Source organism: Maniola hyperantus, chromosome 10 (assembly GCF_902806685.2).
Source record: "Maniola hyperantus chromosome 10, iAphHyp1.2, whole genome shotgun sequence".
NCBI lineage: Eukaryota > Metazoa > Arthropoda > Insecta > Lepidoptera > Nymphalidae > Maniola > Maniola hyperantus.
In genome coordinates, this window is record NC_048545.1 from 2,649,411 (window position 1) to 2,673,205 (window position 23,795).

A 23,795-nucleotide genomic window follows, 5' to 3' on the forward strand; every position below is an offset into this window, starting at 1 on the left:
AAATCAAAGAGTTTTAAGATTTGATGTCATTCTTATAATAACAATAACAGCAGACATTTAATTCCGTTCTTTTAATTTTGTTTAAAGCAAATCTGTTTTATGTTAATAAATATTATTTTACAGCACAACTCATAACAATGCAGCATGGCAGACATCAAAACCTCTTGTACAAAGAGTATGTTTATTTCAAGCACTACCACAGTCGGTCGATGATTCGGTGGAGTTGTACGGCCCATCCGAAATGCAGAGCCTATGTGTTTGTAGATCAGAATATGGAAATTAAAAGTGTTCATAATGACCACAACCACGCAGTAAGAAAATTACACATGACCAGAGAAGGAACGTATATTAAACTTTAATCTGCACGGGGCATAAACTAATACCACCTTTCTCTTTTTTAATGAGAAAGTTTCTAGCCAACGTTCGATAAAATTTTCATAGATGGCGCTAAATTACTAACACCACTAAAAACGAAAAATAATACCTATATCTATATGATCTATGCTTCAATGTTTAGGTCGTGTCAATCAATAACATAGATGAAGAGTAACAGTTTTGCTCATGTTTCTTCGCCACAAAATCAGTGAACTATAATAGAAGTAATTAATTAATTTTGCATCGGGGAAGAAACGTAAGGATTGACTTGGCCTAAAGCATAGATCATATAGATATAGGTGTTAGTAGTTTAGCGCCATCTATGAAAACTTTATCGAACATTGCCCTGAAACTTCCTCATTAAAAAATATTTTATTTTAAATACTTATTATGTATGATGTAGTTTTTAAATAACTAGAACTAAACAATAATTTAGCCATTTTATTTTAAAGACTTATTTAGTTTTATTTTATTGGTGGAAATATATCAACGTATTTAAATATATTTTTCCAGCACATCTGATAACACTGCGACGTGGCAGAAAAAACCTCTTGTACAAAGAGTATGTTTATTTTAAGCATTACAAATTACAAACTCAGTCGATGGTCCGCTGGACTTGTAACAACTATCCTGGATGCAAGGCTTACTTGTTTGTAGACGAGGGTATGGAAGTCAAACAAATCTATCATGAACATAACCTCGTAGCAAGACAACTACGCATGATCAGTGATGGAACCTATGTTAAAATTTAATGTATATGCCACGCCATGGAGTCGAACGCTAGCCATACACGATCAAGTTTACCGTCAAGTTTGCAGCGGCTTCCAGTCAACTGATAGCTATACACCGTCAAGCTTACTGGACGCCACTTCAAGTCCGCTGCAAACTTGACCGGTAAAATTGATCGTGTGTGACCAGCGTTAGTCCATATAGATGGCAGGCAGTCAGAGTTACTTGTAACAACACTTTGACGTCAGTAAACGCAAAATGGATTGTTACTATACGTACGTCAAGATTATCTAACTTTGCACCAAAATTTTACCTTTAACCCTAGGAGGAGTGTATAAGAACTAATGCAAAAGTTGTAATGTAAAAAATGTTTGATGTAGTTTTTAAACCATTGAAATAACGATAGATTATTTCCATTTGATATAATTATTTTATTGACTTAAGTATTTAGTTATTATATTAAGTGTATAGTCTGTTGCAAAACTTGCAGGGAAAATTGAGATTGTTATTATAATAATGACAGTAGATTTCTTACAAATTTTGTTGTTAATAGACACCAAAGGCGTCTCTGCATGGTTTTACACTATGGTCAAGGGATTATAAACTTTGGTTTATTTTAAGGGCAATTGATAAAATTGGCGACCGGTAAATCGCAACTACTGTACATGAACTACACATACTACAGGCACTACGCCACTAAATCCCAGATAAGGTGGTCTTGCACCAGCAATTGTAAAGCATACTTGTTCACTGACGTCGACTTGGCAGTGCAGAAGATGTGTGGCGAACATCACCACCAACCGAAGTCGATGCACAAAACACAGGGAGGATTATATTTTAATATCTAGATAAAGCATGACTTGATCACCCTTTGGCTTCGCACATTGGGACATTGATATTTGATACGTCCAGTTGCTCTAGAGACTAGAGATAGCGCATAAACTGGACGTAATCAAGTCAAACAATCAGTCCCATTTTCGACAACCGTGAGCGACGCGCTTTGTACGCGTGAGTTGAGAGTCTGTGTAGTACGTGATTTACGCTCGTCACACCACAATCATCACGCGAATCTAATCGTGTGATTATTGTAGATGTGATATATTGGCGCCCAGTACCTCGCTTACACGCATATGAAATCGCGTAAAACGATTCGCGTTGACTTTGCCTCTACTGAATAAGGTCTTGCGACGAGCGAACACAACGGAATAAGCGATTTATTGAAACGGGACCTATAGCGCGTGTCAAAAGGCGCAAAAAAAAACGATAGTCTGAAATCACCCATCAGTATTCTATCTACATACCTACTTACTACTTATTTATAATTTACAAAAATTTACTGATCGACATTATCAACACGCAGTTCAGACCACTAGGTCTTGAGATTTTGAATTTTTGGATTCTCTTTATGTAGATTGTAGAACCCATTATAGATCAATGGTAAAACCCCAACTAAGATTTTTTTTTTCAAAAATTCCAATCGAGCGAAGCCTGGGGCGCGGTACAGCTAATCATAATAAAATATATAAATATGTATTATTTGTAGAAATATAATAAAAATAATGATTTAAAGTTTATTAGATTTTTTTTGTAAATAAAACAACGTATATTTTTTATTTACGTGAGGAAGACATTTCGAAATGCAATGGTTTTCGTTACAGTCTATCAAGTGGTTACAGAAGATGGGAAAATGTTTATAAGGTACAAGGGCTTTTACTACACCAAGTTGTCGTCAAGCAGGACTAGATGGCGTTGCGTGTCCACTAAGACTTGTTATGCCAGTATTATTCTGAAGCATGATTATTCGATCGCCAAGGAAACCGGGTCACATCATCATTTGCCGAAGTTGCTCTTGAAACTGAAGAACGGGCGGTATATCTTTGCGGCGGATTGGCAGAGGTATCAGGGAAACGTTGTTGAAGTTGAATAAATGAGATCGCAAAACCTACAACAGCATTTTTAAGTACCGTAAAACTACACAACCATAGTCCAGGGCCACAACTATAGTCCAGCTACCTCTTTAAACAAAATCGAATTGGTTTCGACTTGTAGTGACATCTAGTTCATTGCTTCGTAGTTTTTGCTTGATTTAACCTATAAGTCTACTAGTTTCGTGCTTTTTGGTGAGATGGCGTTGTGAATTTAATTTATTCGTCTTACTGCGAGAGAAACCGGTTTAGACGTGTTATAAGTACTCTGCAAACTTTTATTCGTAAACACTGGCTAAAGTGAGGAAAAAGACACGGAGTTGAATTCATGAGAAAGGTAATGTTGCTAACATGTATTTAACATTTGTAGTTTTCTCTGTAATTGTACCTATTAGTTTTTAAAGTTTTTTTTTAATAATTTGGTACTTAGGTTTCAACTGTGGTCCTAACGTTTTTTTGGACCATAATTAAAAACCAACTTGTTTTATTCCAGAAATGATGTCACGAGACATGTTTATGAGAAGGAAAGTTGGAGGGCGTGCATATAAGTGCTACAGTGATCGCCAAATGGAACTTTGTTTGTTTGATATAAGCAAAAAAGTGCTGACCCAGCGTCAAGCTGCTGAAAAATATAAAATTCCGAGAAGCTCGATAATTTTGAAATTAAAAGCGTATCGGGGAAACAAAGTTAGGCAGCCAGGTCGTCAATGTGTGTTTTCAGAAGCTGAAGAAGCTGCTTTTATCCAGCATTCAATAGAAATGTGTAACTTTGGCTTCCCTATTACGATGTTCGATCTGAGATGCATTGTGAAAATGTACCTTGATAAAAACGGTCGCAAAATAGATCAATTCAAAAATAACTTACCTGGCAAAACCTGGGCAAGTATGTTCCTGAAACGGCACAAGAAAGACTTATCCCAAAGGTTCTGTAGCAATATAAAGAGGGTTAGGGCTGCTGTAGATATAGAACAGGTACAAGCATATTTTGATCAACTAAAGATAGAGATCGAGGGAGTGCCACCTCATCATATATATAATTATGATGAGACAAATCTCGTTGACGATCCTGGCAAGAAAAAGGTGCTAATAAAACGTGGTTGCAAGTATCCAGAAGCTATCAAGAATACAACCAAAGCATCAGTTAGTATTATGATATGTGGCAATGCTGCTGGAGACATTTTACCGCCCTACGTCAATTATAAAGCTGACAATTCATGGACCACATCGACGGAGGGTGGACCGTCTGACGCTCGATACAACAGGTCTAAGAGTGGTTGGTTTGAAACCAATACTTTTGAAGATTGGTTCTTTTCATTGGTGTTGCCTGCTCTACGCAGGGAAGAGGGGAAAAAGCTGCTCATAGGAGATAATTTGAGTTCCCACATAAATATAGAGGTTTTGAAAGCTTGCAAAGACCACAATATTGCCTTTGTGGCCCTTCCACCCAATAGCACGCATTTAACGCAGCCTTTAGATGTTGCCTACTTTAGGCCTCTTAAATTGCGTTGGCGTCAAATTTTAGATGAGTGGAAGGAATCTCCTGAAGGGCAGAGGTCACCCACTATCCCTAAAAATCTGTTTCCTGCGTTGCTTAAAAGATTGTGGGAAAATATTATGGACAACTCTGCAGACAATCTCAAAGCAGGCTTTAGGAAAACCGGTATTTATCCGACCGATGAAACTCCAGTGCTGCAACGCTTGCCTAACTTTAAAGATGCAGAAGAGCCGAGCCTAATTTCAGAAAATTTTATACAATATCTAGAAAATAAAAGAAAGGAAGTGGTAGAAATATGTGGGGGTAAAGGACGAAAGAAAAAGCTTAATGTTGCAGCTGGTAAAAGTATTTCTGCTCAAAGTAGCTCAAACGCAATAAACCGTACTGCAAGAAACTAAAGAAAAATCAAATAAAAACAATAAAAAGCCTGACAGCGATGAAGAACAGCCAAAACCTTCCTCATGAAAGGAACGCAAACGAAAATCTAAAAAAAAAATATATAGATTCTTCTAGCGAAAGTGAAGACGATGCTGGAATTCAGTATGCTTCAGACTCAACTATGTATCTTTCAGATAATTCAACTGAAAACGAACCTCCAAACGAGACTCCAAATCCCCTGGAGTTTATTCCCAAACCAGGCGAATACGTATTAGTGGAATACGAAGATGAAACGTGGCCGGGACAAGTGAAGAATGTCGATGTTGACACGCTGTGGTTTATCTTGGAAATGGCCTGAGAAACCTGACTGTATTTTCTATGCCCGATCTAAGATTCTCTCCCCGATTAAAACCCCAATAAAACTAAGTACAAAGCGAGCATTGTTCCGTGTGCCGGAACTCGAATATAAACGGGGAAAGCCAAAAAAATAATCAAGCTCCTTTATATGAATATACTTTATCAAAGGCTGTACTGTAATTAGATAAGGCTAGCTTTAAGTTTTATTGTAATAGATGCGAAATGGAATCTTTATCAAATAAATGCATACTTAACAATTATTAATTTTTATGTAAGATTTGATACCTAAGTAATTTTAAAACATTTGATTTGAGATTAAAAGAATTTTCACAAAATATTCTATTGTAATGTGTAATTAATCAATAAAACCTGATTTGATCCCATTATTTTGTGTTTTTCTTAAAAACTAAACTTCAGGCATTCGAAGAAACCACCAAGTTATAGTCCAATGTGTCACAATATGCGTCCCGAGTATGATTTATAATAATTTGAACCATAGTTATACCTAGATTTAAATTTAAATAATAATTATGTATTTACGCTGTTGATTACTTTCAAATAAACAAAAATAAAAAAAAATAGTTGGCAACATGCCATACAACAATGGTCCAATTTTTTTTTTTAATACTTGAAATAACACACGTACTTATTTTGACTTGGGGTGTCAACTTACTATGTTCTACTTTATCTAAAAAAAGATTCCGACGAATTGAGAACCTCCTCCTTTTTTTGAAGTCGGTTAAAAACATCAATAGATATTAAATATGTTAATCCATTCTCTAGTGCAAAAAGAACAAATTTGAAAATTGGCAAATCAGGACCATACTTGTGTAGTTTTACGGTACTGAAAATGTGAGTTACGCCAGCAGCATTAGGCGCGCTGAAATAATCCGTAAGCGGAAGTTACCGCCGACCACTGTGATGCCGTTGGCATTCTTTCGGTACGCTAATGTGGCCGATTCTTCTGCTGACGTTAGTTACATTTTTGGTATAGATAAATAAAAAGCTAGTGTAGTAGATAAATATTTTTATGTATTAGCTAAAACTCTTGCCTACATGACTATGAGTAATTCTAAATTATTAGAAGCAATAAAGATCTAGCAATAACATAAAATTATAAATACATACATACTATAATTCAATCATTGTTTTTTTAAAATATATCCCTATTCTACCACCGTTATTATAACCGTTAGTTTTAAATTCATTACGTTTTAAACATGACTTTGTTGAATTATGAGTTTTGTTACTAACTTACGATTTACAACATTGTTTTTTTTTCAACTGATCTTTTAGATGAACCCAAAACAATTAGTTTATCTAATGGCAAGACGTTTTTAATGCTCAACAACTACACGTATACATATGGATCAGAATTCAAAAAGTCTCAATCTGTACGATGGCGATGCAGTATGGGTTGTAAGGCCTACATCAGGACCTCACACACGGGAGCTTTGATTAGGCCATTCGACACCACCCATACCCACCCACCTCCTAAATATCACGTGCTTAAGGATGGGAGATATATAAGAATTTAAATGTGTTAAATTATAAAAAGCGGTGATATTAAAAGTAAATAAAGTAACATAAGAGCTTTTAAAACAGTAAAGCATTTTATTTTACCTCTAACAACAATTAACATAATCGATAGGTTCCGTCCTCATGGTTTATGTGAAATCATAATTAAAGGTTTGGAACCTGGAGTTAAACGCATGGAAGTAGTCATGAAATATTTAATATAATACAAAACGTATCAAAAGATCAATCGAAAACCGAATCTGTAGGTGCTGCAATTTACAGTCATGATGATACTCTAGTCCCTTAAAGACAGATATTCGACAGTTCAGCTAGGTAATATTGCTGGTAAAATTTCTCAGTCTCCATCACCAATCATTGAGGAGGACCGGAAAAGACGACAATGTTATATTAGTAAATGTCAAGATAGAACCTTTAAGATGTGCCATAAGTGTGAGAAGCCTCTCTGTGGTTCATGGAATGTAATTAAAATTCTTGTCGTAAAAACTGTTCATAAAATAATAAGCATTGAATTCAGTTTGTTATTTCATAAAATTCTGTCAAAAACATAGGGTCAATAGTTCTATCTCCAAAAAGTAATCTTAAATCGAAAAATGACGTTTCGACAGATTTCCGATATATTTTTTCTATTGGACTATATAGCCGGTGCTCATACAAATTAATGACTGGTCGGTACGGTGTGGGACCTTGCCTTATGCATCAGAAATCAGAATATCAATCATATAATAGAAATTGTATTGTGTGTTGGAAATCATAATAATGATAGAATCGGGGTATAAGGTAGGTTTCCCTGGCCATCCTAGTTACTAAAAACTTTGGCGGTCTTTGTTTCTTAAATGATAAGTATTTCTTTTCCAAAAAACTGATTTTACAGATATAAACATGAAACGGAGAAAACCTATCTTCTTGGTTGATCCATGTGAACTTAATAGAAAAAACGACATCGATACAGAACTTTCCAGTATTGAACCCTTATCCGTAGAAACTCTGACTTTAATTTCTGGATCCCGATCACCAACACAGGAGAATCAAAAAAGACGGCAATGCTACATTTACAGATATAAAAATAGAACTTTAAAGTCATGCTACAAGTGTAATAAGCCACTTTGTGGTTCCTGTAATATAATTAAAATTTTTAGATGCATAAACTGTTCGTAAAATATAAGTATCATGCTAAGTAATATAATCAATTCATTATTTAATTTCCACACATGCTTAGGCCTTTTTATTTAGCTGCCAAATAATAATAGATAACTGAGCGTATATGGAGAAAAAAAATTATGTAACTATAACGTTATGACAGAATCCTATAACATTTTTTTTTCTTGAAATTCAGATTTTTTAAATTCTGTCAAAATTCTTCCTTCTAATGGCAATACCACTTTCTGTCGGTTTAAGATCGTAATAAAGTTATATCTATTGCGTTTATGACGTGCTTAATTGTGTACTCGAGAAATAATGACAAGTGATTTTATATGATTTCAATCACAGATTATTCAATGAATTGCTTCGGACGTACGTTACGTTTTAGTATTAGTCAAAGTCAAAGTCAAATGATTTATTCAAAATAGGTAATAAATTACGCTTATTGATGGTCTGGTATGGTGTTAGATTTGTAAGATATAGTGGTGATAATTATAACGCAAACTTAAAACTAAAGCTACGAGATTAGAAATTATGGTATCAAAATTCGGTCGTTACTTCTAGACGTGTAAGGTTTTTTGTACTCGCCGATGCCGCTAACTTGAGTAGTGTGAACCACGTTTTAATTAATTGTTATTTTTGTTATTTCTCAGAATGTAAGCTCATCACCCTTGTCAACGGCCGCCAGTACTATTACTACAACGGTTACACTTATACCGCTGTCCGTAAGTCCAGGGGAAGATGGCGGTGCACCAGTACTACAGATTGCAAGGCTTTCATCGTCTTGTGTCCGGCGGGACAGCTTGTTCGGTGTGGAGGCGAGCATCTACATAACAAGCAAAACTATCATGTGCTGGCTGATGGGCGTTATGTTAAGGTTTAGTTTCCAATTTTAGGAAGAAGATATGTTTATTTTTTTAAACTTTAACGTTTTCTTTTTTAACAAATCTAGAGTTTTGTGAAGGTTTATTCGCTTTGTCTTCAAAAACTTTTTTATAAAAGTTCGTTTTTAAAAGTAGGTTGAAAAAATAAATTTAGGCAGGCGGTCGAGAAAACGTTAACAAAACATAGGTAGAAGCCGAAACTTTTGAAAGCTATATTAATAAGTTTGCATAAAGGGCAAAGGACTCTAATATTTAAAAATATTAACTTTTATCAATACGGTTCCATTCATTATAAAGATTTAGTAAAAAATAAAGTTTGAAGTCTGAAGACGAACATTTCACTTGAGATAGAACATCGATGAAACAGAAATTGGTAGAAAATGAAATAGAAAAAAATATTTGTAATAATTGGAATCAATAATTTTACTGCATTCAAAATTTGTTTCGTAATTGCAGACGCGTATCGGCCTATAGTCAGAGAAATAACTATGAACACGGGGAAGGTGTACAAGTTTGTGAATGGGTACACGTACGGAGGGCCGACTAAGCTCCGTGCGTCGATGAGATATAGATGCACTATGGGCTGTGGCGTATATTTGTATTTGAGTTTTGATGGCGATGTTATCGATCCCGTTCCGATACATAATCATAAGCCGGCGAACCTCTTTCTTACTTCATCGGGTATTTATATTCGAAAATGAATTTTTTGTCTCATTTTGGTCTTTTATTTTAAACCTTTATTTGGTAGGAAATACCCACCGTGAATTTCATACCAACCTGAAAAATGTGCGGCCATTTGCATGTCAGACAGTTGAATCAAAGTTACTGTTTAAAATTGACCACTTAAATTCTCTGTGACCAAAACCATACTTCAAAACCCAAAGAACAAACCTGACCTGTACAACCCATTTTGCTTTTATTGACCACCAAAATTCATGAAGAGTGTAAAGATATTCTACGAATCGTTGAGCCTGTGTAACTTTCAGACTACAGTCCGCACAAAATGATTTTTCATGCGTCATTTTAAGTCTATGTCAACTGTCTTGTCAAAAGTACGGTTCAACTTTAAAAATCGTACTTTTGACATGACAATTGACACTTAAAGTAAAATGGCGCGTGAGAAGTCATTTTGTACACATAATAAATATTTTTACGGAAATTGCCAACTACAAACAGCTATTTGTTTCTAGAGCGTGTCTAAAAAAATTACTATCTAATTTTTTCTATAATTTACTCAATTATTCTTAGAAAACTTATGTTTTTCAGTCGCATTTGCCTTGTCGCAGAGAGGCGCCCGGCTTCTCCTCTTCGAGGGTTACTCTTACAGCCACCAATGTGTTAAAAATGACTTCATCCACTGGAAGTGTACCATGGGTCTACCAGGAACGACGAGGCGATGTAATGCTAGGCTTTACACCACTATTGATTATGAAGTTATTGACCTAGTTGGTAACCATTTACATAAAAAACCAATCTTTGCAAAAAAAAATAATGCAATGGTGAGGGTGAGGCATCATAGGAGTTCAAGGGAAATCAAATCTGAACCGTTATACTGATTTTTCTCCGCTTCAAATTGTCACCACTATAAAAACGTGTAAATCTGACTAGAACCATCACCCCGACACTTCAAACTAGTGAACAGATTCAATTCTATATTTCTACTATTGACAAGGACAGCGTAAGTAGAGCGGGACAAGAACACCGCTTTACAAAATATTACCAGGTGTTTGGGGGCGCGAGGGGAATGACTGTCGTTTCTTAACGTTGTAATAGTAAATATTCTTCGCTAGAATTAATTTCATTGGTTTATTTTTGTTGAGTTTTGTTACTCAAACGCAGGAGTCCTTAGAAATCGTCGCTAAGTTCTAACCCCATCTACGTAAGTCAAAGTTAGCAACTTTATGGGATACCGAAAAAACTTGCTGTTACCAGAGGTTTGAGTTTGATGGATACCGTTACTTTTTATTCCTTTAAGAGTTTCTGCTGGATTTATCTTGTTTCTCATTGGCCGTAACTTTTTCTAAAACTCCGTATCAGACTTCTACAATGCTACATTTGGCCCGTAGTTCAATATGGTTGTAAGGCATGAACCGTAGTGGAGGACTTGCGGAAAAAGATCGAAGCCTGGAAATGTGGACGTATCGCAGGATGCTCCGCATACGCTGGATGGCTAAGGTGTCCAACGCTGAGGTTTTTTCACGGATGCAGAAGAAGACTTAGTTAGTTAAAACCATCAAGCAGCGTAAGATCTCGTACCTGGACCATATTTTGCGATACGATAGGTACCGCCTGCAGTAGACAATTATGATGGGTAAAATAGCTGGAAAAATAGAAGGAAGTAGTCATGGCTATGGAGTGGACTGGCACAAAAACAGTCTGAGAACTATTCCGCCTAGCCATGGACAAGGAGAAATTTAAACAACTGACTGCTGACCTTCAGTAATGGAGACGCACATGAAGAAGAGAAGATTGACCGAAACAACGCGCCTCGCGGATTGTTTAGCAAATAGTACCTATCAAAATGTTAAAACCGCCAAAAAATTACTTACGTGGTGCTAGAACTTAGCAACGAAATATCAAAATAGGTAGATATTAGTATTATGAATTTATACGGGTTATTAGATAAAGTAAGAATATTGAATAGAAGACTGTGATGACGAACTTTAAAAAAATTGTTTAAACTACAATATTTTTGAAATTGTGTCCTTATGCTTAGCTGTTATCAAAGAATATACAAGAGCATATTTATGAAATTGGATCTTTTAAGAGTTATTGTTATACTATTACAAATATTTCTTCATAAATCGTGTTTAATAAATAAGCTAAGATAGTTTAGAGAAAACTAAAGTAGACCTAAACATAAAATACAAACCACTGCAACGAAACAATGAATCCATAGCTTTGGCTACGTTAGCTAGAATGCCGCCGCCGAATGACCAGACTAACCGAGGTAAGAGCTTTCCAGTCTCTATGATTCTATGGCTGAGATCTATAAAGCGTAGGTACTTTGACTTTGCTCAAGTTTAAGTTTCAGTTAAAACGAGACAGATGTATGCCAGCGATATATCGTATCTTAAGCAAGACCTTAAGTCTGAGCAATTTCAAAGTGCACGTGAAAAGGATCTAGCATCCTTGTCCCACAAATGTCTCTTACCCGATGAAGCATACAGGCAAATAATACATACAAACTTACATTCATACTAACACATGTACTACATTCAAGACACTGTCGTCTCGGGTCTCACCTCACGCAGTTTGCGTGGGAAGGTAATCGTACTGAGGCGGTCAGTCGGGCTTGGACCGCCGCACAGTGAAGACGTAGATAGTGAGAGGTTGATTCGACATTTATACACTACAATTAAATACCCATACATGAGTTACTACACCCACAAAGGTCGATGTACATTAGGTACTTTCTGTCGCGTACTGTACATAAAAATTAGAAAAGTAAGAAGTTTTTTTATATAATAGTTTTGCACGTTCAATCGAATACGAAAGCATTTTAAGTATATCGATTATGTTAATTATTTGTGTACTTTAATCTTTAAAATATTTGTAAGAAAGGTAAGTATTACTAGTAAATAAAGTTTATTCCGTTATTAATGCCCAATTGTTTTATTTTTATAAATTAAATCGTACCTACTATAATATACATGTAAAATAGGTAGGTAAACCTTTACTTTTTGTTTATTAGTTACAAAATTGTCTATTAGTTATGTTCGAATTTTTCAGCTCCAATGCATTCAAAAATTCCATAGAGATTGATGTCCCCAAAAACAATTGTTGGAGTTTTCTACTCAGTCTTTTCTCTGTGGCATGTGTTTAGGTAATGAGGAAGTTTCAGGGCAACGTTCGATAAAATTTTCATAGATGGCGCTGAATAACCCCACCACTAAAGATGAAAAATAATACCTGTATCTATATGATCTATGCTTTAATGTTTAGGTCGTGTCAATCAATGACATAGATGAACAGTAAGAGCTAGCGCGCACTGCAATTTTCCTTACGTTTCTTCCCCACAAAATGTGTGAACTATACTAGAAGTAATTAATTAATTTCGCGTCCGATTTAAATTTAAAAAATTAAAGCATACATCATATAGATATAGGTGTTATTTTTTATCTTTAGTGGTGGAGTTATTTAGCGCCATCTATGAAAATTTTATCGAACGTTGCCCTGAAACTTCCTCATTATATTATAGTGATTTTTTGCAGTTATGATTCTAAGTGCACTTTCTTTCAAACATGTAGCGATGCGAGTGTTCTCGCTTGCGCTCTTTTATCGTCTTAGCTTGGTCGATAACTGTGCGCGCGCAAATTTTGTACAGTAAAGCGGGATTAAATGTAATAATTTTTAAACTTTGAGATTTTGCTTTGTAATTTTTCACAGGATACTTGAAGTAACGTAGATAAATAAGATATGAAAAGGCTTTTCACATATTTTTTTCATGCTACCTATGAAATGATCCATTGCATCTACACCACATTCTAATATATTTGAATAACTACAAATTCAACGATAAATCGTTTCCATCGTTTAACAAGTCTAATCCATGCTTCCATACTAGTACTATAAATGCGAAGGCGTGTCTGTCTAGTCTGTCTGTCTGTTTGTCTGTCTGTCTGTCTGCTAGCTTTTCACGACCTATCAGTTTAACCGATTTTGATGAAATTTGGTACAGAGTTAGCTTTCATCCCGGGGAAGGACATAGGCTACTTTTAATCCCGGAAAATCAAAAAATTCTTAGGGGATTTTTTAAAACCTAAATCCACTTTAAGTCGCGGCCATCATCTAGTAATTTAATAAATCTAAAAATGTATATTACATATAATGTGTATGTTAACTTACAAGTTATTCCTTTTCAGGCACCTTCCTATGGACAAAAAGAGGGGGAAAGCATCCCCTTCTATTACTGTCAGGGTATACTTATAGCTATCAGAAGAGAAACGCCGATGGGCGGGTCTCATGGTACTGTTCGCGAAGGTTGAAGGGCTGCAGGGCCGCTGCGATTAGTTTAGGGACTATGGCCTATGCGTACAAGCCCCATGACCATCCTCCGCCTAAACTTCCAGACTCTGGTTCGGATATGACGCCAGAGCAGAGTGCCAAGCTGTTTTGGTAGCAGGACGTTTTTTTAAAGCCTGATATACACATAACGTGACGTAGTGTCTTCAAAATGCCTCATGTTGCAATGCATGAAGTTGTGTAGATGGTTCCTACATGCTTTTCTACATTAGGGATGTTGCCTATGGCCAATGCCCTATAGCTGGTTAATGTCTGCGATTAGTTTAGGGACTATGGCCTATGCGTACAAGCCCCCATGACCATCCTCCGCCGAAACTTCCAGAACCTGATGAGGATATTATGACGTCAGAGCAAAATTCCAGGCTGTCTTGGTAGCTGGACGTTTATTTAAAGCCTGATATACACATAACGTGATGTAGTGTTCATAATGCCTCATGTTGCAATAAAAGGAGTTTTGTGCAGGTGTAAAAATATATGATATAATATTAACTGATGCCCGTAACTTCGTGCTTCATGCTTAGGTTTTTAAAAATCCCGTGTAAACTCTTTGATTTCCCGGAATAAATGTAGTCTACGTCACTCTCCAGGCCGCTATACCCATGCAAGAAAATCTGGTCGATCCGTTGCGATGTGATTGAAGGACAAAAACAAACCAATAAACAAACATACTTTCGCATTAATTGTAATGTGGGTAGTGATGCTTTTCTACAATACGGATGTTGCCCATGTCAAAAATAAACGATATCTTCGAACTTACAAAAATCATATTTAAATGTACCTAACAAGAAATAAATATAGGACAATGGTAGTATTATTTTATAAGTTTCAATTTCTATAAGGACAAGGCAATTAATATCAATATGTACTTACATAAATATCGTGTCATTAACATTGTCCTAATTTTGTAATATTATGTGTAGGTAATAAGTATTGTGACTGCTAATATTTTTATCAGTATTTTATTATTGCCTTCAAGTTTATTATATTAATAAATGGTTAAATCATGAAGTGAAAACCGCATATCATTGACAAATTAATTTATTAGTAGGTCTGATTTAAATAAATTGTGAGTGCATTTAAGACACTCAATTATGTACTCTCTAAACATAATTTTTATATTTTAGAATATGTTACATATTGAATCATAGTATGTCATATTGTTTTAGAAATTAAAGATGCTAAGAAGTCTTCTGAACACTGGGCTGTAGTAGATATAGAGGCTCTTTCAAAAAATGAAGATGCTGTATCCACTAATGATTCTGATTCAGAAGTGGAAGATTGTGTAATTCGGGATGATGACAGGAGTGATGCTGAGGATGAGATGGTCGATTACGAGCGATCAGCAATCCGTCAAACTAGTCAAATGACACTACAAAGCACACCTAATTCAACCAATCTTGAAGTAACGCAACCGATATCTAATAGAACTATCTCATTACACGAAGAAAATAATGATGCTCGGTCATCTACAAAAAGTCAGTCTAGTAAAGAGGAAGGACCTACACACACAAATGTGGACGATCCTAAGGATTGTTTTCAACTGTTCATCACAAACGAAATCATAGAAGAAATAGTAAAATGGACCAATACGGAAATAATACGGAAACGTCCAAATACAAAAATCACGGCAACTTACAGGGCAACTAGTAAGGAGGAGATTTGGGCGCTAATTGGAATATTAACACTGACTGCTGTCTTGAAAGATAACCACATTTCCGCCGAAGAATTATTCGATCCTTCATTCTCTAGTTCTAGATACGTTGCTGTTATGACTTCGGAGAGATTTCAATTTCTACTGAGATGTCTTAGAATGGCTGATAAATCTGAATCTGCAGATGATTTTGCCCCTGCAAGAAATATATGGGAATTGTTCACCAATCAGTGCAGATCAAACTACGTGCCGGGAACGGACTTGACTGTAGGTGATCAGTTGTTGAGTTTTCGCGGCAAATGCCCATTCCGCGTGTATAACCCTAACAAAGATACATATGGGATTAAATTTACAACAATATGTGATGCTTCCACAAAGTACATGGTGGATGCTATACCTTATCTTGGTAAAAACACTGTAACAAATGGTCTACCCTTAGGAGAGTACTATGTAAACGAGTTGACTAAAACAATGCGCGGAACACACAGAAATATAACATGTGACAATTGGTTCGCGTCTGTACCACTGGCTAAAACTTTGCTGAAAAATCCGTACAATCTGACGTTAGTCGGATCAATAAGATCAAGTATAAAAGATATTCCAGGAGAACTCAAAGATTCGAGTTCACGTCCGGTCGGCTCTTCAGTATTTTGTTTTGATGGTCCCCTAACGTTTCTATCATATAAATCTGAGCAATCTAAGATGATTTATCTATTATCATCACGCAGCGAAGACGCCGTAGTCAACGAAGATGATGTAAAACCAAATATATTAAAGTTCTACGACCAAACAAAAGGCACCGTGAATTGTTTCAGTGAAATGTGTTCCTTCATGTCATGTATTAGAAAGACCAAAAGGTGGCCGACGGCAGTATTTTTTGGTATGCTCAATATGGCTTTTGCAAATTGTTATATAATGTACTGCATGGATATGCTAATGAAGGAAAAAAAAACCATTAAATCGGGTATCTTTTATGAAGAAATTGAGCCTGGACTTGACTTCGCCCTGGATGGATATGCGTCTAGAAGCACCAACTTTAAACCGCGCTGTTCGCGAAAATATATGTACTATTTTGCAAAAGTCACCCAAAACCTTTTCAGAACTAGTCAGTGATGAGCCAGAACTAAAGAAACGTCGTAATTGTGGGTTCTGCTCATATAAAAAAAGACGAATGACCAAATCACAGTGCTTGGTGTGCAAAAAACCTGTGTGCGGAGAACACTTTGTTCGTGTGTGCCGAAACTGTATGAAGAGTTAAAAAATTACAAACTTTTTAACTATATATTTGTTATTATTTAGAATAGGCATATATATATTAAACGAATGAAAATTTTGATGATTTTTATTATTTATTAAATTGCTAGAAAAAAAATTGGTCGTAGAGGAATAATTTTGAAAAATATTTTTTCTATGAAGGATTGAATTTTATAAGTACCTATGGAGGAAATTTTCGTTAAGAAAATGAACACAAAGCTGGAAATGCTTTTGTAATTTTTGATGTAAATTTCTATTTAACAAACTTAATCTTATAACGAGTACGATAGTAGACCTCTGAAGGTAAAAAACCTAATACTAGTATCTTTTCCAGGCATATTAATACCATCAGGAAAAGGCAAACACCCACTTCTAATGTACAGAAACTACACATACACATACAAGGTGCTGTCAGCTAGCGGTGTCCTCTGGCATTGCTCGAGGCGCACCCGGACCGGCTGCAAGGCTTTCATAAAGTCTCACCCTGACCACATTGGGATGATCCAAGCGGTGTTCGACCAACACTGCCACCACCCACGTCTGGCTCCTAAGCGGAAGAAGCAGAGTTCGTTCGAAAAATACACTTAAATTGACATGTTTTAGAGTTTAAACTATCGTGAGTGATTTCCATTATAAGTATAGATTATTACGTCTATGCTCACGTACAGTACGCGGCCGAAAGTAATGAACATCGGCCTTTAGAATGATAGTTCATCCTTGTAGAGCGTTGTCTCTGTCACTCATACCCATTTGACGCTTTGTCGGTCTCAACGACCGAGACGTAAGCCCGATTAGTTTCGAACTCATCCGCGGTCCTTTTTCACAGGCAATACGTGAGTATAGCCGTTACAATCTATAGTTATAATTAAACTGACATGCTTTGTTGTAGAGAGATTATTGGACAAAAGTGGCGTACAAAATGACTTCTCACGCGCCATTTCAACTATGTCAAAAGTAAGGTTTACCTTTAAAGTAAGGGCTAAAATCGTACTTTTGACATGACATTTACACATATAGTTAAAATGGCGCGTGAAAAGTCATTTTGTACGCATAATAAAATATTTTATAAGCGTAATGTCTGCCTGATCTAGGAAACGTTTTTTAGGGTTCCGTACCCCAATGGTAGAACAGTATCCTATTACAAAGACTCCGCTGTCCGTCCATCTGTCTATCCGTCTGTCACCAGGCTATATCTCATGAACCGTGATAAAATGGTACCGTTGAAAACAATGGTACAGAACCCTTCGTGCACGAGTCCGACTCGCATTTGGCTGGTTTTTTAGTTTTTTACGAGAGCTGTCATATTATAAAGAAGTTGTTATAATGAGTGACTTTTCCGTAGATCGTATAAATAGAATATCAACTACGATATAATTTCGAATTGTATTTTTGCCGTATATTATAACTATTAACTTTTTTGTTATAATAACCACTGTAAGGAACAGTATTTAAGTTAGGTTCTTGGTCAATTAAATAGTTAAGTACAATGATTTTAAAATTCGAATATTTTAACCTAACATTTTAACTATCATACTGCCGTACTCAGAGTCGCTTAATCGTTACTTAAGTTTAGTTAAAACGAGACAGAGCTATATCTCTCACATAAATCTGTCTCGTTTTAACTCAATCTTAAGTAACGATTAGCGAGAGTACGGCAGTTAGTCTCAAAAGCATTGTGATGTTTTTAGTTTCTTTTTAATTTTTTGAATAATTTACAACTATTTATTATTTTATTTTCATATCCACTCGAAAGTATAGTAGGTATTTAATTTAGATACATATTTAATTTAATTATTATTTAAGAAAAAATTAATTTTTTAACCCTGAATAACACAGTTAAGTGAAATAATATTATGTACAATTTAGTGCAGGTACTTAGGTAAGTTTGTTAGAATATATATTTTAATTTTCTTAAGTTTCTTAAAAAACATCTATTACATGTTTTATACATTTTAATGTCAACAAAGTATTTAGGAAAGTGTATTTTTGAAATTGAAAAATGCTCGAATAAACTAATTATTATTATTAATTTCATTTATTATTTTTCTAAAAATTCAATTCGAGAGAACTTGTCATACATACCAACTTAATAAAAAAAAACAGTACAAATTACAATTTGACAGATTTATACTGTAAATAAAGTAAAAGTAACGTATATACATTGACTTATTATAGTAGTATAATCATATCACTGAGTATATACTTTGCTTTTCTTTAAAGTAGACTTGTGTAATCTCCAAAGTCGGCGGTTTTCGATATGAGTGCGAATAGTTGAAAGCAGATTTTGTTACGAAGGAAAACCGGTGCCTTGGTATGTATGTACTCTTTTTAGGATTTCGTAGTAAACAAGGAACCTTTATAGTTTCGCCATGTCCGTCCGTCCTCGGTTAATCTAAGAGACTATTAGTGCTAGAAATCTGTAATTTGTCATGGGTATAAATATTAATCAAAATCATGACATTATCTTCTCTTCCATCAATATGTAATGTACCTACATACGAATTTCAACAATATATCTTTACCTTATCGATATTTATCGTTTTAGTAACATACATAGCGAAGAACAGGAAACATCCAACGTTGGTACTCCAAGGTTACGTATACAAACGAATAAGACAAAACCTGTCTGGCAAAGTGTTTTGGAGATGTAATCAAGTGCACCGAGGATGCAAAGTATCATGTCTTATAAACGAGGATCATACTACCATTGAAATGAACGGCGTTCATACCCACGGACCGACTTGCCAGAAGAACAATAGCGTATGGGTGCCTAGGAAGACGAGGATAGGACAGTTTTATTAGCCAAGCTCAGCGGATTCAGTTTCGTATCTTCTAAATGAAGATACTTCTGCGGAAATAAACCGATTTCATATTGCGACTAAGACCGAGTCCCCAGAAGAAAGATGGCATAATATGGATCTCTAGAAGAACGAACGAAAGTTTTATTAGCGAAATTTAAAAGCCTTTACTTTGGTTGGTGTTTTATTTACGAAGATCATATAGAAATAAAAAGCAGAAAAGTATGAAGTATGAACACATATATACCTATTGATATTTTGTCAGAAACACAATGACATGGCTAAAAGGACTAGAGAAAGAAAGTTAAATAATAAATAAATTATTTATGATTTTGATTATTGATCTATTTATTCGCTATTTAAAAGGTATAGTTCTAGCTATGATGTATTTATATGAAGAGAGTTTAAAACATTTTATTACCGACTAGCAGCCTGCCCCGACTTCGTCCGGCTTGAACAACATAATAATAAATAAATAGCCTAGGTCCATCTGAAATAATGTATCTTTTAAATTGTGAAAAAAAAACAAATAGGTTCAGTAGTTCTGGAGATTACCTTCCACATACAAACTCACAAAATCGCACACTTTCTTTATAATATTATATAGTAGAGATGTTTTTTATTAATTGTTTATTTTTCAGGAATAATATACTTAGATACCCTTAAAAAATACCCCTTGATGAGGTACCAAGGCCACTTATACAGAAGAGCTAAGAAAAATGTCACGGGTACTGTCCATTGGAGATGTGTAAAAGCACAAAACGGTTGTAAAGCGCGATGCCTCGTGAGTGCGGACGACAAGACTGCGCAAGCGACGGGTGAACACGACCATACGCCGCTAAGTAGGAAGAAAGGTGGAGTTTGGATATAATATCGTACGATACAGGCAATGCTCGGCGTACTGATTCGCTTACTCAGTGTCTAACACTGAAGGTTTGAACCATTTGAAGGTTTCTACGAAAAAGCAATTTAATTTCACTCAGTGAAGGGGCAATGTAGAACCAACCAATGTCAAATGAGCTCGGTGGCTACCCTTTGATGAGATGCCAAGGTCACCTATACAGAGATGTGTAAAAGCACAAAACGGTTGTAAGGCGCGATGCCTCGTGAGTGCAGACGACAAGACTGCGCAAGCGACGGGTGAACACGACCATACGCCGCTAAGTAGGAAGAAAGGTGGAGTTTGGATATAGTACGAGACAGACAATGATCAGGAACATAATGCGAATGACGTTCAAATGAAAGAGGTTTTGGTCTAGTCAGTGAACTGCACCAGGTTGTAGATCATGATGGCATCTTCATATGGTCGACGTCCAAAACATACAAAACTAAGTTAAGCTTAAGAAAAAGCACTTATTTACTTCGAAATTACAAAAAGCAACTTAAATGCTTAACTCCTATTTATTTGCGTATTTAAATAAATCTAGATTACAGTGCCTTGTATGAATGTGCAAAATAAAAAGTGAATTTTTATTTTCATTTTTCAAAAAACAAAAATCGTTATTCCGTTTACCCACCATAAAACAGCCACCCTAGATGTCTGTCTGAAAATCGAATTCGCCGTCCAGGATAGTGAATAAACGGAATTAAGCCTAAAAGTCTAGTACGATGAAACTCTTGTTCTGAGATGAGTAGGTAAGTGTATTGTAAGATAATAATAGAAGCGACCAAATAAAATTTTTATACGTGATGAAAAGCTTTAATTCACACAGAATTAATATTATAAAGCTTGTAGGAACAGAGTCTAATATTGGTAGTCCTGTAGTAATCCTTTATTTTTCCTAGATAATGAAAAAAAATCACAGAGTATGTATCGAGCGTTGATTTTCCTTTAATTTTGCTTTATATTTCAGAACAATCTGAATCCCATAAAATCTCTAGTAATTTGACTTTCATTGCAGTTCATCTCTTGCCAACCCGTAAAGGAAAGCATCCTCTACTCATGTACAATAATTACACGTATAAGAAGCAACGTGTATGTGTGACGGGAAAAGTCATTTGGTACTGTTCGAATCGGCACAGCGGTTGTAAAGCGTATGTTGAAAGTTTAAATGATGATTATCTGCCTGGTGATCTTGAACATAATCATCCGTCACCGAACTACTGTAGAATGAAAGATGGCCGATGGATAAAAGTTTAATGTATTCCAATGTGGGTACGTCGGTTTTACAGACAAAGAGGCCGAGTTCTGAAAATTCATCCTCATTTCATCTTCATCAGCTGTTGAACTTACTGATGAAATTAAAATGAGGTAATCCTTCCTTTTAATTATTCAAATTTTAACTATTTCAATTCTGAGTACCTACTGAAACTCCAACTGGAATGCATTGCTGATAGATGTGCGATCAATTTTATGCCCCTGCTCTTAATTGAATGTAGAAATTACTTTACTAAACTTTTGTTAATAAACGATTTTAAAGCGTTGATTTTCTTACTTAATTTCCTTAATTATTATCTTTCATTTTGTTTTAATTTTGAGAATAAAGACAAGTTCTCATAGCGTGTAATTTGATTTTCATTGCAGTTTATCTCTTGCCATCCCGTAAAGGAAAACATCCTCTACTTATGTACAATAATTACACGTATAAACAGCAACGTGTGTATGTGTCGGGGAAGGTCATTTGGTACTGTTCGACTCGACACAACGGCTGCAAGGCGTATGTTGAAAGTATAAATGATAATTATCTACCTGGTGGTTTTGAACATAATCATCCGTCACCGAACTACTGTAGAATGAAGGACGGCCGATGGATTAAAGTCTAATGTATTGGTACGTCGATTTTACAGCCAACGGGAGTTCTGACAAAAAATAGTTATGACAGAAGGTCCTGCCTGGTCTATTCAAATCAGCTTGCATTGAATTTGACTTTCGGTTGAGCTCGCCGACGCACAGGTGTACTTATATATATTATGTAATTAGAAAGGCTGTTTATGGCGAGTTGTAATCGAACGACATTGCATGCTACTTATCGGATAAGTTTGTCAAAAAACTGATCACATGCGTTATCAGCACCAGCTAAAGTCGAATTGTCGAGCACATTTGGTGCGTAGGTATTTATGACGATACAAAGCTTGATATGGGAAATTGATCCTCATTTCATCATCATCAGTTGTCGCACTTGCTGATGAAATTAAAATGAGATCATCAATGCGAATCTCATTGCTGCGGTGGTTGATTCTTTTTGATAATGTTGTACCAATTCTGAGTACCTGAAGAAAATCCAACTGGAATGCGTTGCTCATAGATGTGCGATCAGTTTTATGCCGTTACATGGAATGCTGAAATGCTTTACTAAACTTTTGTAAATAAACGATTTTAAAGCACAATCATTTTAATTAACAACCAATATTCAAGTGTCATAAAAGTCTATGTTAATTCGAGTGATTAATATAAAAGATCTAGTCGCTGTTGTAATAAAGTGTGGTATTTTTAGTATGTTTCCTGCCAAGTAATCGGAAGAAGAATCCACTATTGATGTACAACAATTACACATACAAGAAACAGTGGGAGTGCACTACGGGAAAAGTTATTTGGTACTGTTCTAAGAGGAAAAGGGGGTGCAAGGCTTTCGTACATAGTATGTATGGTGTTTTTACACCAGGCGACTTGAACCATACTCACCCTGCGCCAGCGTACTCGAGAAGCCAAGATGGCTCCTGGGTAAAATTATAAAGTGTAGAAAGTTACTGGTGCTAATTCAGTACACCTAAACGAAATAATTGACAGGTTTAAAAATTACGCCGCATTTTTATGCTGGGAACATTGTGAGAAGGATGGCGCTGTTCTAAGAAATGTCAATAGAGTTATGTGTACAACCGAAAAGCATCACTATTTTCTACCACTAGGTATTGGACCTTGTCTGAGACCAGGCAAACTCAGTACAAAAATTAATTTTAAGAATTTATAGTATAAAATTGTAACTATTAGTTGTTTAGAATTTGAGGAATATTAAAAAAAATACTTGAAGGTAGTGAAACTATTTAAGTATATTATTTATTGGCCATAGTATGGTCTGCTCTTTCTTTATTAATATTCTCAAGGAAGTGATTTGTTATTTTCATTATTTCTGAGTTTATAATATCAGATTTTGTAAATATTCTTATTCATAAACTTAGTTCTCGTTCTTATTTAGCTTCATATTTTATTTCACTTAATATCCGAAATTGTTCATTTCCAAAAGCAATCTAATTGTTGAGGTTGAAAAAGTCTAAAACTGAACAAAATCATAGAAAATAATTGTAAAA

At 35.4% G+C, this 23,795-nt stretch overlaps 2 protein-coding genes and 1 pseudogene across 2 annotated transcripts; all 3 read left to right on the top strand.

The window, feature by feature from the left end:
- The first annotated feature begins 892 nt into the window (after nt 1-892).
- Nucleotides 893-21,968, top strand: LOC117985836 (uncharacterized). Its single transcript, XM_069501451.1, has 5 exons — nt 893-3,022; nt 8,592-8,756; nt 9,212-9,515; nt 10,089-10,271; nt 21,452-21,968. Exons 1-5 carry the CDS (start codon nt 2,747-2,749, stop codon nt 21,688-21,690), a joined length of 1,167 nt encoding a protein of 388 aa, XP_069357552.1. The 5' UTR covers nt 893-2,746; the 3' UTR covers nt 21,691-21,968.
- On the top strand, nt 3,034-5,948 carry LOC138402952 (uncharacterized). The gene is made up of 2 exons (XM_069501606.1): nt 3,034-5,757; nt 5,842-5,948. Exon 1 carries the CDS (start codon nt 3,525-3,527, stop codon nt 4,920-4,922), a length of 1,398 nt encoding a protein of 465 aa, XP_069357707.1. The 5' UTR covers nt 3,034-3,524; the 3' UTR covers nt 4,923-5,757; nt 5,842-5,948.
- LOC138402951 (piggyBac transposable element-derived protein 4-like) lies at nt 13,692-16,832 on the top strand (annotated as a pseudogene).
- Nucleotides 21,969-23,795: the final 1,827 nt, after the last annotated feature.